Source organism: Thermobia domestica, chromosome 16 (assembly GCF_964235325.1).
Source record: "Thermobia domestica chromosome 16, izTheDome1.hap1.1, whole genome shotgun sequence".
Lineage (NCBI taxonomy): Eukaryota > Metazoa > Arthropoda > Insecta > Zygentoma > Lepismatidae > Thermobia > Thermobia domestica.
Genome location: NC_137469.1, coordinates 135,615,919 through 135,635,967, shown reverse-complemented (window position 1 = coordinate 135,635,967; position 20,049 = coordinate 135,615,919). Strand labels below are relative to the sequence as shown.

The 20,049-nt window shown below is 35.8% G+C and overlaps 1 protein-coding gene across 2 annotated transcripts in view; it reads left to right on the top strand.

Moving 5' to 3' along the window:
• Positions 1 to 20,049, top strand: part of LOC145673438 (adenylate cyclase type 10-like) — a 545,310-nt gene that overhangs the window by 61,481 nt on the left and 463,780 nt on the right. For both annotated transcript variants that reach the window (XR_014128769.1, XM_081743142.1), the window contains exons 4-5: positions 6,833 to 6,973; positions 13,990 to 14,204. Coding sequence is in view for 1 of the 2 variants with exons in the window: in XM_081743142.1 (XP_081599268.1) it covers positions 6,833 to 6,973; positions 13,990 to 14,204 (356 nt within the window). In the remaining variant the exon portion in view is untranslated. The remainder of the gene's footprint in view (positions 1 to 6,832; positions 6,974 to 13,989; positions 14,205 to 20,049) is intronic.

Genomic DNA, 20,049 nt, shown 5'->3' with positions numbered 1-20,049 from the left:
CTCGCATTTTAGTGCAGTTGTGTTGTTCACACAAAAGTGTTTTTATCTTATCTTATCTTATTGAGCATCAATCCTGAATACTTGCATCATTCATTAGTGAGTATGCTTTGTGCATATTCTCAGGTAAGAATCACAATGTTGAATAAACAAGCTTAACGCTATATGTGTTCATGGCAGCTTCACTCTCACCGGGGTGGAGCATAATGTTGCCAGTTCAATCAAGAAAAGGGCACAGAATGCCCATATGTGGAATGTAAATCTCATAGTAACAGGTAATCAGTCTCAATGGGTTATTAGATGAATGTGTATAATTTTATTGCATACCTTTTCTTAGTGGTAACAATTTTAATATTGAGTTTTGCACTTATGTTTGGATAGTGCACATGTAGGCGCGCACCCGATGGTGGGTATACGCTGACTAGTATCTTATAGCTATATTATTATCCTTGAAGTCTAGTTGCAGTGTACAACAATTAACAATTATGATACGATATTATCTTTTGCATAATAAATTTAAACTATTTCTTTCATCATCTTCAGAAGTGATAATTCTTCTGGAATTTGGTAAGAATCTAACTTGCATATTAGTATGAAGTGTGTTAATGTTTCAATCATCATACAAGGGAGGTGAAGATGGTTGTCCCTCCTCAATTGTTTATAGCTGCAAGAATTTTGATGTAATCATGCATCAGTAACTGAATATTCTCACGCATAACTTTTTTTTATTGTTTTATACGAATATATGTTCTCGTGCATGATAGTACATGTACCTGTTATGAAGTACCTGTTTTATATCAAGCTTCCATGGCCCTAATACCAACTTTTGATCAAATAATAAATAATCTTTTCCATTTTAAGTGTTGTTGTTCAAGTGCAAGTCCCTAGTGGCTAGATAAGTTTAATTTAAGGTTAGCTATTTCTAAATTATGGTATATGCAGGAGCGAGAAGAGGAAGGGGGGTTTGTTCATGCCTTCTCGTAGAGCTGGTGTGGGCAAACCTCGTGTTGTCGGACGTTGTCTGTGCGCCCTATTCTTCATTGCCATATCATCTTTCACAGACTGGCGACCCCTTGATACTCAGTTTTCTGGATTTTCTTTAGTCTGCGTTCTAAGTACGTTAGACGCCTTCCTCTCTGTAGCACTCAGAAGTTCCGGGCCATCCTCTGGGGCGCTACATAGTTTTTAATATTCTGGTGGTCGTCAGCGACTCAGTCGTCATCAAAGTAGGTGGAAGCAGCCTGAGCTGAGCTCATAATCTATCCAGGTTAAAATCCGACGAGTGAACTTCCAATTCCTGCTTCAAACAATCTCTTGAGAGAGGCATATACAGGTATAACTCCTTCACAAAGTATCTTCTAGAGTTTTATGGGTTGTTTGAGGCCTGGCTGATTGAAACGACGCTACATTTCATTTAACAAATAGTGAATGATTTCGAGGTACATTTTTGGAAGATCTGATACAGGTTCTAGGGTAGGTGCTATAGAAGGATTATCAGTCTGCTCCAACCTAATTGGTGTACTGTTTGATCTTGATGAAGTGGGCAATTTTAAATGTAATCTGTCTGCATTTTCCTTTGCTTCCCTATAGATGTTTTCAAATCCACTGTGCGTTCTTAGGTTTCTCAGAGTATCCTCTAGATAGAATTGCTGCTACTCTTTTAGCTCCAGAAGCAGAAGCTTCAAAATTTTTAAACACTTTGGCCAGTTGTCCGCAAGGTACAAAAGCACGTATACTGACTATCAGAAAAAATATCATTCCGAATTTGTTCGTTCTTTTCAAATACCCTTTTAGAATTACTTCTTGATCATCATTTGGACCACTTGTATTACTGATGATTCTTTTCCAACGTGATTTGAATTCGTTTGTAGTAGATTGAAATCTGATTAGAGATTTTTGCCTAACACACCAGCGAGTAGGACAAAGAAGCAGCAAATGTTTAGGATTACTTTCGTTGATAGTTTTACAGGTATAAGAACAATGTCGGCGTATGTTGTCTATCGTTTTGCAGAATCCTGGTTGATGTCTCAAACGTCTTTCACTATGGCCCGTACGTCACACAAAGATCCGCATTTTCGTGCTACTTCCTGCAATGGAAGATCTAATGCATGATTATTGCAATGAATGTATACAGGTTATGCATGTTGAGTCGAAGTTATCTTCTGCACACCATTACTCGTCCTGATATAATAGCTGCACCATCATGACACTATTCGCGTATATTTTCTGTATTCAGGTTAAGTTTCGTTAGAATATCTTTGATCGTGAATTCTGTTTGTGCCATGTGGGGTGATCATTCCCATAAATATTTTGTTGGATTAATGAATCAGAGTCAATACAGCGCACACAGAGACAATTGTTCTTCCTTTGAAATATCAGTTGTGGAGTCGGCTATGATTGCATGAAATACAGACTATTTAACTTCTGCTACTAAGTCTCTCTATATTGCATGTCCCATAATCTTTAAAATTTCATTCTTTCAATCAATAATAAGCCAGTTATCCTGTCGATTAATCCATTGGCTGAGAACAGGCACGTCCATTTTTCTTTCCTCCAGGAGCGACATCAAATTATCCGTACTATGCAAATGTCCACTGATTGCTTGACCACTGCGAGCTAAATATCTCTAAGACTAATTATTACAAGCAACGACTGTCTTCCTTATTCCTGTTTACGAACTTGGTCTGAAAGGAGAGCTGAAACAGGTATTCTGTTTCTGCACTCATATCTTAACCCTTTCACTACCACTGGGACATATGTATCCCACGATACATTCTCAGAGGACCCGTGGTAATTTACCGCATGTTATTGCTATGAATCGATGTTCCACTAGTAAAGAGAAACCTGCTAATGGTTCACAGAATTGTTATGAGCATTATCAAATATACAGTAGTGTAAGTGAACGTGGACAATGAAAGTGAGAAACAATATGCTAGCGATAAAGCAGTGGTTGCATGTACTGTTATTTGGAAAAATAAAGCTGAAATGTAAAATATTTGTAATCATAAATACGACCGAATTGTTTTTTCTTTTTTGACAGTATACGTATCATAATTGAAAATACAAGATGATCATTCATGTGACTACCACTGCAGGCACGTAGCCAGGATTTCGTAATAGGGGGGGTCCGAGACATGAAATACTGTGGTTATCACACCAGAGTTCGATTATTCTAAACTAATTTACTAGTAACATATATTGGTTCGTTTAGTCAGGATTTCGTGATGGGGGGGGGGGGAGTATGATATGAAATATTGTGGTTATCACACCAGGGGCCTGATCAATTTAAATATTTTACTAGCAACATATATTGGTATGTTAAGACTTTAAAATTATGACATGTTAGTAAGGGCGCCGATTTCTCCGTAAATTTGGGGGTGTCCATTCAGATGCAGAAGGCATATATGAGGATTTTAAGACAAATTGCATTCAAATTATGTCAATATATTATATATTCATAAATACAACAAGGGGGCCCACATGACCTTTGGGAGGACGGGCCCTCTCGGCTCCCCAGGATCGGCGCCCATGCATGTTAGTAAGTATTTTACTAACAAACTATGAAGAAATCTCGAATAAAAGAATATTTTAAAAAATATTTTTTTTTAAATTACGATATCTAAGTTCCTTCTTTTGTTCATCCAAATAAAACAATTTTCCTTTCATTATGATCTCAACTATTAAAACAAGTACGTATCCAATATGTCTTGTAAAATATTTTATAATATCTGCGTTCCTTTCTCTGTTGAATCAAATATTAACAGGACTTGCTTTCCACATAACTTTTTTGTTTTATTATTCCGTCAATTACTATCTGTTCCAAATGGCAACTTAAAGGAGCAGTAGAAAACCTTTTCTGAAATAACATGTTTGATACTGCAAGGATGCGATGACGAAACATTATTTTTATTTTTTGCTTTTTTATCTTTATATTTTTATCTTTATATTTTATATTTATTTTTAACGCTGATTCTTCCTATTTCTTGTTTCTTTTTGTTTCGTTCTTCCTCAATTTTTTATTTCTGGTCTCGAAGGGGGGGCCCGGACCCCCGGACCCACCCCTTGGCTACGTGCCTGACCACTGGGACAAATAGGTCCCACGTAAAAATATCAGTGGAATACATAATGTCCCACTCTTCCCACGTCGAAAAACGAAACGGCGGAAATTTTAAAAAATATATATTTATATGTTTGAAAATAACTTAAAGTAGCAATATATTAATGTTTCTCACTAAAAAAAAAGTATTAAAAGGGTTAAACGAAAGGAACGACAATGGAGTTCGCATTTTTCTACCCTACCTTATACATTTTTCCTCCTCACTATAAAACTTACTGCACGCTGCATATTGTTTGTAAGAACATAATTTTAACTTTATGGAAAATGTATTTAGGCTCTAAATGTCCTGTTACTCATTTAAACTGTTATATTTTTCAAACTTTAAAAACTCGCTCAACGACTTGTTTCATATTGCAGACTTACGATTACTTAAACAACAATTTTTAAAGAATTTACAGTGTTTCGAGAATGTACACCAATGGAAATAAAGAGAATTTTCAATTCTTTTTCCTAACTCTTTCAGTCTAACATGGGGGCAGAAAAAGCGCCCGGTCTCTTGTTTCAAAGAGAAAGATGAATCTGGAATAGAGAATTTTTTCACATTACCATAAAAAGAAAAATTTAGTTCTTATAATCAGTGTTGTATGATGTTTTTACAGTCTGAAAGTGAGAGGGCAAAACGAGTATCTTGCCCCCTCTGAAAATTTCAGGAGGGGCAACTGTCCCCCTGCCTCCCGGTTACGGCGCCCCTGTTATCGTCTCCTTTTGCCTAGCGGGCATAATCGTGGGACGTAAAATTTAAAGATTTCATTTCAAGATTCATCCATGCCTAACAGGAAGGTAGGGCTGTGCGATGTCTGGATTTGGATATCTAGAATTGATATCGGCAAAATATCTAAACTTAATCGACATATCAAAAAATGGAGACATTGAAAAATATCGAAATATCGAAACAATCAGAACATTGTTGTACCGAATAAATGGATGGAAACTAAATTGATCTTTTAAGATGTCTAAATACGAAAAAAAAAATAATAATAGAGAAAGAAAAAGAAAAAGATAGGAAGATGTTTCTCTCTCTCTTTTGTGTATAGAAAGGAATGTTAACGTAAGTAGGGCCTTCAAGGCTTCTCTTGAAGTTTGCAACTACGCCCAAGCAAAAACCCCAAGCTGACTTTATGCTTTTTTGTGTTGTAAGTCCACAGTAAGATACTACTAGAGTAATAAGAAAAAATATTTGTACGCTGTAAGTCATCAACAAAACAAAATTGCATATTCAACCAAAACAAAATAACGCAAGTACGTAAAATACGTTATTAACATTTGCCGATGACATCAAATATCACATAATTGTGATTACAGTAGGAAATTGTTGTGTTAAATCATGCCAATTTGCTAACGTTCTTTCTTTCTCTATTTGTGAATCCGGGTTAGATCTTTGGTTCCACACTTATTTTGGATAAACTAAACCAAGTGTGCTTCGGATCTCATTTTAACTAATAGATCTCATCTTTATAGCCTTAGTGGTGAAAAGGGTCGTTTAACTCCAATCAATAAGTGAATGAAACCCTTTGAATGATGGTTCACGGACGGAATTTTAATTTTTTTTTTAATTTCAAACAATAGGTGGGTCATGTAATACATGACCTTAGGCTAGAATTTGTTCAGTATGTCAAATCTGATATCAGATTTCATGTATCTTTATTTGGCGAGAAGTTATGGACAACAACAGTTGATGTTTACCTGTTACACAATGTGCTCCACATATGCCCCGTGCAGGACAATGCATGTGTGCAGACGCGTCTCCCAATTGCTATGAACACGGAGCAGTTTAACTCGGAAAATTTGCTCACAGGTAGTCATGATACGTCTCGAGATGAGGAAGATCACGAATTTTCACAGCATACACCATACTTTCAATGTCTCCCCAAGGATAGAGTGAGGTCTGGTGATCGGGCAGGTCATTCAATTTGCACACGGCGACCAATCCATGCCCCAGGAAATTATTCATCCAGGGACTGACGCACCCGGATGCCTTGAAAAAAAAAAACAAAAAAAAAACTGGGAAATGTACAATTTTCTGATAGCAAACCTGGCAGTATCTGATCCTATAACACTCCATGTATCGTTCCGCAGTTCAAGTTTCATGAATAAAAAAAGGACCGACAATTCGTGTTCCCCATATCCCGACCCACACAATAACCTTCTCTGCACCGATCATTTTGGAGGATCTGTCCATGCGAGATTCTCAGGCGACGAATGGCTCATCTTCTACCTATTCACCTCCCCATTTACGGAGAAGTAGGCTTCATCAGAATGGAGTATCCGGACTTGTTTCATCATCCACCCTTTACTTCATAGATGTCTACACAAGAAACTTCTCTGTATTTTTAAACAAAATGTAAACGATGACCATTCTCGTCCTTATTCTGCTACGGGTATCTGTGATTCTAAACTGCACATTCATTCCCGACCTATGCTTTGCGTTTGTTTTAGAATATTATTTTGATGGCATTGAAACTAGTGATTAATGAAAAGAACTTTGAATATTCAACGAGCATGCTCTTTATTCTACACAGATACATCTTGACATGAACTCTGTCATTCTTTGAAATAATGTCAGGGAAAGAAGAAGAAGAAGAAGAAAGATTTCCTTTTTAGTCATATACGTGTAATGGGTAGATGGTTTTGCGTAATTCAACAATGAATTGCAGAATGATTTAACAAATGCCAGGATTTAACCATGTGATGCATTTCTTTCACATTTTGATTATGTAGGTGATGCATTCCTTGCCATTTGGAAGAAGCAGGATCCAGACCAAGATCTAGTAGAACTTATGGATACAGTTATTGACACATGCTTGAAAATTCAAGAAAACTATGGAAGTTTTATGACGGAAGTGAACATTACGTTAAAAGGTACGATATGGACAAAGTTCGCTTGTGAAATATTTATATGAATTATTCAGTGCCAGAGTAGCCTTTGTGCCACTTTACTACTTTCAACAAAATTAGATCTCAAGTCTAACACTTTCATAAGTTTCAAGAGCGTAAGAAGATAACACCGCTCTCATAGCACTAAATGAGTCATGTTTTCCAATAGGTTAGTTTCTCCTTCGGTAAAGAATGGCACGTAGAGATGGTTCGTTAACCTAACTGAGAAATTTCTATTTTGGCACTTAAACGACTCTGGCACTCTCGATATAATGATTTAATTTATATTTGGTAGTTATTTCTCTATTGTGATGAGACACACGTACAAAGTTTCAGATAGTTTGAACTGTGTGCTAAAATCGAAACGGTTCTTCCTGAATATTTATTTAACCCATATTCTTAGTCTTAAGATTAAAAAAAAGTATTCGACAAAATCTAATTGTTGCAGAAGAATGGAAGGGTGCACTCACATTTCCCTAGAAAAAGTCTAAATGTTTATAGGAAGCACTAATTTTGTTTCCTCATTAAAATTATTTTCTCAAATTACAGCACACTTATAGCACTTGTCAATTGTTTCTTCTCCAACATCTTCAAAACTCTCTTGTGCATCTCCGCCAGGCCACCCTCATGTTTATCATTATACACTATATGATAGCCAGAGATGCATATGAATGAAAACTTGAGCCATGACTCACTGACCTACTACTCACTGTGACCCACGATCCACGCAACCAACTCTCACCCACTCTGAATCACCACCTACCTTGTCCCATTCTGACCCACTATCCACCAAAACCTACCGTCATCAACTTTGACCCATGATCCATGCCCTCCTCTAGACTGACTAAATAGTTTACATTTGTAACAAAAGAAAGCTCTGAAATTATCACTAATCGTAGTTTGAATTTCTATGGTCAATCGCTCAAACACCGCTCTGTTACAATACCGGTGAACAGTGGCGTATTTACGATTTTGTTTCGGGGAGGGCTTTCCTAACTTTCGGTGGGGGGGGCTTTGCCTGAAAATGTGAAAATTCTACAAGATATTTCATATACTTTACTATAATAAGTAAGATTTCGGGGGGCTTAAGCCCGGAAGCCCCCCTAAATACGCCACTGCCGGTGAATTTGACCTTTACGATATAAAATAGTAAAGTGTTTGTCATGGACCATATTACGATGAATTCCATTATAATTATAACATATAGGCCTATTTATTTCCCTATTGAATTACAGATACTTTTTAGTGGAAAACAGGATAAAATTTGAAAATCACAAATCAAGGCAAAGTAGGCCAACGTAAAGGAGAATAAAAAGAACAGTGTAAAATTCGACTCTGTTTCGAAAAGCAAGTAGTAATCCTATTGTTATTATTACAGTTACAAACATCAATATCCAAAAGTGCCTGAAGTTTTTTTTTTTTTTTTTCACTTACAAGGGAAGCTATCCAACTCCTCGACGAGTACCGCGTTGAAACTTGCAGAAGTGGAAGCATATGTTGAAAGATGGGAACAAGGTTACTCCGACGATTTGCACCATCATCGAAGAGGAAGTACAATGATTTTTCCCCATAGCCCCTGATAGTTATGTACTCTGGTCATACATGCCTTGAATGGAATATGAATCTGATACACTGGAACTTGTTTTCTCACGACGACAAATGTTGCAAACTCAAGATGATAATAGTCGGTGCTGATTGCGATTTCGGATTTTCAAACCTGCGTAGCAGTGCTAGACAATCAAGACGGCCCCAATAATACCTTTATTGTCTTCTTCTTGTTCTTCCTCTTCTCATTGTTATCATTATTATTATTATTATTATTATTATTATTATTATTATTATTATTATTATTATTATTATTATTATTATTACATAAAGCCATTTTTGCGTTGTGGTTTCAGCTTGTCCCTTTTCTCCACCGGGTAAACGTGTTCATTTGGAACTTACGATCTCCTATCATGTTCCATTTGACATCCATTCGCTTCAATAACGTACCAGAAATCACAACCACCACCGACTGTTATCATCTTGAGTTTGCAACATTTGTCTTCGTAAGAAAACAAGTTGCAGTATATCAAATTCATATCCTATTCAAGACATGTATCACGAAAGTACATAACTTTCAGGGGCTATGGGGAAAAATCATTGTACTTCCTGTTTGACGATGTTGTGCATCGTCGGAGTAAACATATTTCCATCTGTCAAGATGTCCTTCTACTTGTGTAAGTTTCATACTCGTCGAGATGTTGGATAGCTTCCCTTGTTAGATATACTCATTTCAGGTAAGTAAATAGAAACAAATGAAAAAGGAAGAAAAAATGGAGACGTTGAAAGTAAAACGTAGACAAATGCAGCAATGTTCAGAAGATGCTATCTACAGTGCACTGAGCAAAGTGAGTCAGAGTGGGTGCTGGGTCGCTGTGGGTCACATCCTGATGACCCACGACCCAGTGACTTACTTCACCTCTGGACAGCACATTCCAATAGACCATATATTATGAAGTAAGAAAGAGAATACCTTACAAAAACATTCATTTATAAAATAAAAACAAGTAAAATGCCCTTGTAAATATGCCTTAGACATCAATTTCTGTTTTACGCATCCTCTCTCTTGAGCAGTATGCCAATTTAGACGACGGTCTTGCGATCTACATTCGGCTGATACGTAATTACTTTGGGGTCAATAGGTATCGATACATTATTGCAAAAGTCGAGATGGAACTGTTTATTTTCATTTTCTCGAGAAACCCCAGGCAATTTAATTATGACAGAAAATCCTGCCTGGATGCTAACTTACTTTTAAAAAAGGAAATAGTTCGGTTGGTAAACCTGAACACATTGTTCATGCTTCACATTTAACCTTCATTTATCTGCATTGGAAGGAAAACATACTGTAATTCCTGTACAGGAGAAACTTTATTCTATCACTTTATAAAGTTTGAATTATTTAATAACAAAATTCATTATAAATAAATTCTAACTAACTCTATGGCCTATCGAACCCGAAGGTTCAATGCCGCATTCACTAAAGCTCTCCATTGACTTCTGTCCTTAGTCAACTGAATCTAGTTTTTACTTTATATTTCTATCTTTGCAAAATCCATCTTAATGTTGTCCTCTCATCTGCACCTAGATTTTCCTAATGGTCGCTTTGCTATTGGAATTTCCAGTTAAAACTTTGAAAGCGTTCCTACTTTCTTCTATTCTTGCTGCATAACCTATCCAACCGAGCCTTCTAGACTTGATGACTCTAACAATGTTTGGTAAACGTTATAAATTACGGAATTCCTCATTATTAAGTCTCCGCCATTCCCCATTCCCCGCCACACATGATTTTGTACATAAAGTTTATATAAAAGCTAAGCAGATTTCTTCCTTTGCAAAAGTTCCTCTGCTGTTCTTCGGTTTCATGATGAAATTGATCTTATTTGTACATTGTGTCGTCCAGTTGTATAAATGTTCAGTGTTGTCCTTTGTGTTAGAGAAGAAACACCTCATCTAGTTCCTTTCCATGTGGTAAGATGCCAAGAACCGACAACACGTTGCCACGTTGGATAGCAATAGATATGCGTTGAATTAGGAAAGATGTTGAACGAACATCTCCTGTAATGATAGAAATGCGTCTGCCTACTTCTCTAATAAGATCAAGACTTTTAGATCCCCAAGCACCACTAGTCTCGATGGAAATTGGAGCAAAATAAATTTATCAAGGAGGTCGTTGTATTTCCTTTGCTTTTCTATCTCTCTACGACTAGCAACAGCTCCAGCATTCATAACAGCTAAAGGGAGACTTGAATGGGCAAATGTATCTGAACATGTAAAGTCCCCTACTAGTGATTTGTCTCTCATTCAAGGAACTAATATCATGCCATCGAGTCATTTACCGTCTGAACGAGTACAGCCAGCAATTCACGTGTGGTAAGGGCTCGTAAAATGATATTAACAGGAGTGTCTAGCGTGTCTGCCTATGCTCTTCATGTATGAAATGCCATGCAGGCCACGTTGGTTAACTTGATCCCAGTAACTGGACAGTGATGTGGCTCATAAAGAACTGAAACTAATCTTAAGGCGACAGCGATTCGAAATATCTCATTAGTCATATGAAGATCTATGGTGGGAGGGTATTGCATTCAACCATGCCCCAACATGCAAGAATCCTGGCTTTATCCTCTGGAGCAATAACTGACTGTAAGAGAAATTCATGGAAATGCGTTGCAATTGGTGCATAACAAGATGCCTGAGAACCTCTTTTGTTAATTTCTGGAAGACCTATACCCGTTAAACTTTTCCATTTGCTAGAACCTTCTTGAACTGTGCCATCTGGTTCCAGATGGTAACTTTGTGGAAGGAGAGCATCGAATTAACGAAGAGATCCGTGGTAGGACGCTGAAAAGGAAGGAATAGCCATATCCACGGATCGCCATATCCACGGACCCCACAGGTAAGGATGCTGGAATCCAAGATTCACCGCTTAAGGAACAGTTCAAAATTGACTCCAGACCCATTTTAAGGATAAGATATATTTCTCCAATAGTCTCATTCCAAGATAGAGAACATCGTAAAAAGTAGTTTAAACGAGGGATTAACAAAGAGACACGTAGAAAAAAAAGCTGCATGGGCAAAAATCAAGGCGAGACGAGACAAAAATTATTCTAACTTCGATATTTTGTTTAACAGGCATTAGTAAATGCTTCCTTTGTCAAGACGGCTCCTAGAAGACAATCATCCTGGTTAGGTAGGAGACGTATTTCTGGGACAGTTTCGTTAAATTTTCTGAATAATATGTCGAACTTGGCTTCATTTGACCCAAGAAATCCAACTTCACACCTTGAAAAATTCAGATGTAGGCCGAGTGCAGATGCCTTCTCATTTATTTGTGCTAGAGTTGAAAGAACTACTTCAGGTTCATCTGCGATAGTCCAATCATCCAAATATCAGATGCTTAATTCAGTGTTAATTGATTTCACTAACGAATGAATGGTTATAGCAAAAAGTGCTGTTCCCAGGGGATTGCCTTGTTATACTCCTCTCTGGGATGAAATAGTGTCTTGACCTAACAATAGTTCACTGGGTTGAGAGTAACATTGGTAAACATATAAATAGATTGAAGGAAATTCATTTAAACTGTATAAGCATGGAGTCCCAGCAAAGCTCGTTAAATGCGTTGCGAAAATCCGGTCTTAGGAGCATTGTGAGTGGAGGAAAAATAAACCCGGGTTCCATGTACAGCTGCTTCGGCTCCATTGGGAATATAAACACCAATTTGATAGGGGAGACAAAAAGTTCTTAAAATGCTCCCGTGCTCTGAAGCATATAATTTTTGCTGATATTCTGCTCCAAACATTTCCAACGGCGATAGGTCTACTTTTATGTTAGGGTGTCCCTTAAATAAGGTAATTTCGTGTTACGATATGCTCTTTTTGTTATACGCATTCTTCTCTAGTAGATTGTGAAACTTCTCTTTGTCTTTTTCTTTCTTTCCTTCTTCACTATCTATTTCTTCTATTCTCCTCTCCTCTCTCCTCTCAATGAAATTACCCTTTTTACTAATACCTACATCACTTCTTTTATGAATATATATCTCCTGCACATTATTTGATATACCATCTTGTAGTCAATTTTCCTTCTTTTCTTTCTATCGTCATGTCCAGGTAATTTATCATATTGTTCTTTTCTATTTCTGTTTCTAAACTTATCCCTTTCTTTTCATCTTCTATACTCTTTACAAAATTTTCTAGTTGTCTCCTGTTCCTTCCCATATTCCTAAACAGTCATCCACATACCTGTAATACATAGTTAGTTTTTCTCACCTTCTTCAAAGAAGTGATATGGATATTAGCACAAAAAGGAACTCTATAAGAAATATGGAAAGGAGAATAGAAGAAAAGATAGTGAAAAAGAGGGAAGGAAAGAAGACGTAGAGAAATATGGGTATAACAAAAAGAAGATAAAGAAAAGTAGAATAGAAGAGGAAAGAAGGAATGGAAAGAAGAAAGAGAAAAAGGAAGAGGAGGAGAGAAAATGGCACAAGATAGATAGTACTGGAGAAAAGATAGACCTTATTAGACCTTATTAGAAAAAGGTGATGTGAACACATACAGAAAAGGAGGACGTAGAATTCTAGAAGTGGTTAAGAAAATGAGAAATAAGAAGAAAGACATAAATGAAGAAGATGAAGGAGTAGTGTAAGAAGTGAAATGTAAAAATTGTAATATACATTGGAGAAACAGGAAAAAAACTTAAAAAAGAGTAAAACAACAACGGGACGATGTGAGACTTCAAAGAAAGAATAACGCTATATACAAACATGTCAAAGAAACAGGACACGGTATAAATTGGGAAGGAGTTCAAGGTCTTGAAAAAGAGAAGAGAATAATGATAAGAAAATGGAAAGAAGCTCGAAGGATTAAGAGAGAAGGAAGTGAAAGATTAATGAAGATGATAAATGGACTTCAAATACATGAATTATGAGATAGATTGTTAGAACGAATGGAAGGACAAAAGTCACGTATAGAGACTTCGAAAACTTCGTAAGAGAAGCAATAAAATAAAATTATATGATAGAACATTGAATTAAGAGGAAACTTCAAAATTAACTGATATTTGGAATAATTTATTAAAATAATAATAATATAAAAAGAGAAAAGTTAAGATAATAATGATTATAAGAAACTGTTATAATAAAAATTATAAAATGAAACAATTAAAATTATACAACAATAATAATTTAATGTTATGATGAGATTTCTGCCAGTTAATGTTTGATGAAGATAGCATTAAGTTATTTAACCTGTTTCGATTTATTTTAATTTTAATAAATAAGTATAAACTCTGGTCAGAAACTTTTTTAATTATTTGAATTATTCCTGTATATTTTATTGATGCTTTTATCCCTTCTGTTATTTTCTGCGACCAAAGACCTAAACTAAATTAGGTGTTCGACAAATAAATTAATAATAAATTCAGCTTTAATCGATATTTTTCTTTCTTTCTTTTTATAGTAAAGATGGCAATTGCCTTTGGAAAGATTACTTTCGCTGTAGTTGGCAATGATGAGAACTTTGATTTCATTTTGTTGGGTCCAACAATTTTGGAAGTGAAAGGTGCTGAAGAGTCATGCGTTTCTGGAGATGTTGTGCTGACAACAACTGCATGGCAATTATGTAGTAAGAAACGGTACAATTTCGAGATGAAGCCTGATAAGAAACACTTCAAGGTATTCCAAAACTTGAAAGTTTTCTAATTCCAATATTAACTATCTCTTACATGAAATGATTTAGATTATTTGAGTTTATGTACGAAGATTGGATCATATTAGGTCGAGTATAATATTTTAATTGTTCTGGAGTCAGTGATAGAATGCCCATTTCCATTGCGATGTTCACCTACTTGATTCCAAGTCATCTGAGCGTCTTGTCTGAGTTCTGCGAACATCTTCTCTCTGAGTTTTGTCAATGTCTTGTCTCTGACTGTGAGTTTTCCGAACATCTTATCTCTGAGGTCTGCGAGCAATTTGTCTCTGATTGTGAGTTATGCGAAATATTGTTTCTGAGTTTTGCTTACATTTGTCTTTGATTTCTGCAAACATTCTGTCTCTGAGTTTTGCGAACGTCTTTTCTTTGAGTTCTACGAACATCTTATTTCGGAATTTTGCTAATATCTTGTTTTTGACTTCTGCTAATGTCTTGTCTCTGAGTTTTGCGAACATTGTATTATCTCTAAATTTTTTCGATGTTCTGTCACCTATTTCACCTACAGGAATACTTTACATAAGACGGTTTTGAACAATGCGGTTTTTGTTTGTTACACATTTTTATGATTTGTCAATAGGTTTCGCGAATCTAATTTCTATAAATGAGGAAGCAATAAAAATGAATAGCGTTTATGCACGTATAGATGGAAATACTGTATGTGTAGTCACGACTTTTGGCTTGTGATGTCACAATATTAAGTACACTTGATGAAAGGGAGGACGATGACTCAGTGGTAGGATACTTATCTCGGTTGCACGGTGTCCTGGTTTAATCTCAGGCTATGTGAGTTTGTTGTGAACAACGCCATGTTTGTAGGTTTTCTTACGGATCATTCGTTTACTCTCATTATCATTCCACCCATTTCCTTTATAATAATTCACTTTCATTAACCATCCATTTCCTCCTGCAAGGCATAATCGTGCGACGTAATACTAAATGATTTAATTAATCATTAACAATTGAAGGAATAGTACTGTATATATATATATGAGCTGTCTGAAGCTAGAACTAACAACGTTTTCAGGCTGAGGGAAATTCGTCCTTACAGACACATGGGTATTATATTTAAAAATGATTTGTTTTGTTACTTCGTATCGACGTAAGAAAGGAAACAAATAATAATAATAATAATAATAATAATAATAATAATAATAATAATAATAATAATAATAATAATAATAATAATAATAATAATAATAAATTATACCATTATCATTTTAGCTGTCGAACTGTCTGAAATCAGACTACACTAACTACTTTTTCGCCGATTTATGAGGTTAAGTATGAAATCACTCTCACTTCACGTACCAAATATTATGATACAACAAACTAAGTGTAAAAATTGAAGTGACAGTCACGTGAAGTCCCTTTCCCAAGGCCAACAGCTCGTGTGAAATAGTCACTGTTTCCATAGGGACCTATTTCCGACAACACGAAACAAAACGTTAGTTCGGTCCAGCTTCAGACAGCTCATATATCTCTTTTGTGTAGTTTTAAACTTTTAATGTTTAAAAATACATTTGTATTATTTAGTTTATAAAAGTTATTGGTTTCCCACTTCTAAACTTATTTTTTATCCTAAACTTTTGTGATGAAGAAATGTAATTGAAATCATTGTAAATAGATCTCGAACAGCATGGCGTTGTATAGCGTGCACGATTCTTGAACCTAGTTAATCGCCTTATATATACACACAATGGTCTAAACTTTAATAGTGGCAAACTATTTATTTACAACCGATACAAAATAGATATATAGTTATGTTTACAGCCCTTCAATGTAGTTACCAGCATTGTGTATAATTTGTTGACAGCAATGTGGAAGTCTTTGGATACCTGTAGTAGCACCTGTTATGTTCATAGTTCTAATAGTCCGGTCTGAAGAGTCTCTGGAACAGTTCTGAAACGAATGCCATGGAAAGGTTCCTTCATCTTAGGAATCAAAGCAATGTCATAAGGGCTTAAGTCCGATAAGTAAGGTGGATGGTACAACACATCCCACCAGCAATCATCGAACAAATCAGTCATGCCTTGCACTGTATGCGTCCGAGCGTTGTCCAGCAAAATAATGGGTAGGTTTTGCAAAAGTGTCGCCGTTTCTTCCTCGAAGTTGTTCGTAAGTTGTGCTCCAGAGAGGAATAAAAGAACTGCGCATTGACGGTCTGATATGGGGGAATGGTTTGTGTTAGGGTTTTACCATCCCAGTCGTACACAAGAATTAACGTACCTTTAACATTGCTGGGATTCTGACAAACTTTAAATTTTCGTGGTGACCCATATGACAATTCGCTCTATTGGCGTTACAATTGTGGCTGGTACGATATGGTCCATGTTTCATCCAGTACCATGATACGCTCTAGGAAAAGGATGGAATGTATATTACATCAAACATTTTGCATTCCTTTCACTACACATAAATTTTTATTTTATTTTATAATGTTTAACACATTATAAAACATGTAGAATATAAATAGAAGCTTAGGTCTTCTATATTTTATTTTCTTGTAAAAGAATTCCTCAAAATTTTGTGATAACATCAGAAAATACAAAGAGGTATTTATAATACACAGCTTGAATTCCCCTCTGAATATCCAAGAGAAATTTGCGGATCTGATTCAAAGTTGGAACATAAGGATAAGGAGGTGGAAAATGGTAATGATCCCAACATGACGCTTGTAGAACATCCCGAACGAGTTGCCCACAAGTTGAAAAGCAGATAGCATTCACATCATCAAACGTATAATTACTCCTAGCTGTCAAAATTAGGTCATTGGAAAGATGCTGAATGTCCGTCTTGAATATAATGTACCATACTTACTGTAGATTTTGAGTTGCCAGGCAATGGTCGTTGCGGCAGTCAGGCGCATCCAACCATTTCAATATGTCCTATTCATGGTCTAAAGGGTTTAGGATTGGAGACCTAGTAGGCAAGGGTAGAACAGGCCAACCTGCTAGAACTTGCGGGGCTACCAACAAGTATGACAACCGCTTATCTTGCTGGAAAATTGGATCCTGTAAAATGTACAGATACGGTTAGAGGATCGAATTATTGTGAACGTCATCACTAGCCATTTTTTCTGAATGGAGGACAAGAATGTGTAGCTTGTTGACCCTTACAAGTAAGTCATTTGTAAGTCTTGTATGACAAGTGCAAACACACGCTGAAATGTCCTACACGTCTATGGATACGTTTTCATGACCGCCACTGTTTGTGAAACACAAAACGACTCTTATGATCGTATACCACCGTTCGTCTCGACTCTGTAATATTTTTCAAGATCATTGCATTTTCAGATGTCAGAGTGCGTGATATATGAGAGGAAATCAGGAACGTATAACTGTTACCAATAGTCAATTGTTCAGCGTTCTTTTGCTCCCACAAGGAAAAAGATGGCTCTGATTGAAATAGGAGTTCAGCAATTATTCTCTTCTGGTGCTCCCGTGCGCTTGAGTAATTGAAGATGTACATCTTCTGATCGCATCCTCTCCTCGGGTATACCGCCGATGGACCACTGATACGTAACGACGAAGTATTATATACACACAATAGATGAAGAAGTAAGAAAGAGACTTGAGGAAAATTTGGTGCCCCTGTGTTTCTGACCCAGTGGCCATGGTCGAGTGGGGGGAGGCGTAGTACTAGTAGCGTAGTACTCTAAATTTTGACAATGAATACGTTAGCCTATCTCTTCAAATTTCGAGAGGAAAAATACTCTTCTCATTCCCTTTTATGGGTAAAAAAATTACCAAACATTTAAATCTGGAAAGTTTTCGACCTAATACAGAGGCTTTATTACGTTATGGATGATTATAGGAGTTCATTCGGTTTCAAAGGACATGCGTACATGACACCACCCTTTCAAATTTCGGACCGCTGCGTACAACCACTCCATTAATTTTGAAAATTATAAAATTTAAATTTTGTTTTGGAATTACAGAACCATAGCATGTACCTCTATAAATTTGTCAGTCCATTTCGTTCCCTTTTTGAGTAAAAACGATCGAAAAACAAATTTCAGAAGGTCTCTGATCTTTTTTTTTCCTCTTGAATGATGCTTTATTGTATTAAATGATTATATATTGGGGTGTCCATTCTCTTTTAAAGAACCTACGAACCTACGTATATCGATGCTTCCCTTTTCAAAATTTGGAAGGGATGTGTTGAATCACCCTGGTAAAAGAATACCAGCCTTGGAGTTAGACCTAATTTATCTTCATTATCGAAATCTGTCCTTTTCAATTAACTTGAGTAGTATAGAACTCCTACATTGATGCTAAATAATATTTCGTCATACGGATACAAGTTAACACATAATGGAATGTTCGTGAGTTCGATTCCCAATGGTAGTTTTTGACAAGTCCTGGCTTCATTTCGGTGGTAGCTTTTTATTTGGCTTTTACATTGAGCTATATAAGTTTATGTCTCATACACCGTCGGTGATAAAACAAAGGACGTAAAAGAAATTATTCATTTAAAGAATCATTAAGTTACACAGTAAATAGATTAAATTGGATTTTTCATGATACTTTTTTCATATGTCTCTGTTTCGTGAATCAGCAGGATCTATTATTACTAATGTTACAGTATCTGAGTTACGTCAGTCCATTTGTTGCATCTTAATTCATCAGCAATTTCTCAGCTGTTGACTGAAACTGTTTTCCTTTATTTAAAGTTCAGCATATATAGTATATAAAAGAACACGTAATTCATAAGTAAATTAATGGAAAGACAGCTTACTACAACTATTGATGAGTACTACCTAGGTAGTATATTTTCTGATTGGTATGTTGCAACAAAGTTTGTCTATACATCTGGAAAATGAAAGTTTTACATTGTTTTATTGTGAGTCACTTTCGATGTCTTGAGTTTCAATGTCACAACAAATTAATAAAGCATATTTTTTTGGTAAAACAGATATCGTTCAACTGTATGATGTCAGGGTTCAATAATTCATGCCTGTGCTCATAGGTGTGTGGTAATAACCAATAAAGCATGTTTGAAAATATATGGATTCAATGAAATGATGTCATTCCGATTATTTTGATATGTCAATAATGTTTAGAAACCTATTTACCATATTTGGATGAATTCAGATCACAACCATAATGTTCTGATATTATGTTATCTTACGACAGTTATCAACCAATCAAATTCCTTGTTAGATACCATTTAGGTTCGTATTAAACGAGGAAATTGATGTCATTATAATGTTTACATTGAACATTTCTGCACATGATGCAATATTTGTAAGCTTTGCTCTGATTTATTCTCCGTGACATCATTCATTAGCTTACTCTTTTCTGATTGGTTGATGACGATATAAACTTTCAAATTGTTCATTTCAAATTCTACATCAATAACAGTTGTTGATCTGACTGTATGTGCATTTAACAGCAATTGTTTATTTTTTTCATAATTTTTGCTTAAACACACAACTTAGTAATTGTCGAAATTCAACTGAATGAATTAGTTTTGAAATTCAAAAGAACGATTTTGAAATAAGTCCAACTTTATTTTCGAGGTAATTTTATTGAAAAATTTTATATATGTCATTGCATTATTTCTCATGAATATATTGAATGACAGAATAACTTCAGAAATTACGCATGAGAAATTATCCCCAAAGAAGTTTGGAAAACTTCGTTTTGCCGAAAATTCGCAGGAGGATTTCACTTGTTATTCTTTAAAATTACTGTGTTTACTCGCGTAATAGTCACCTTCGCATAATAGGTATACCTCAAGTTTGAAGTAAAAATATTGTCAAAAGAAAAAAAAAAACTCTTGAAAGTCGCAGTCTATTTTTTTGCG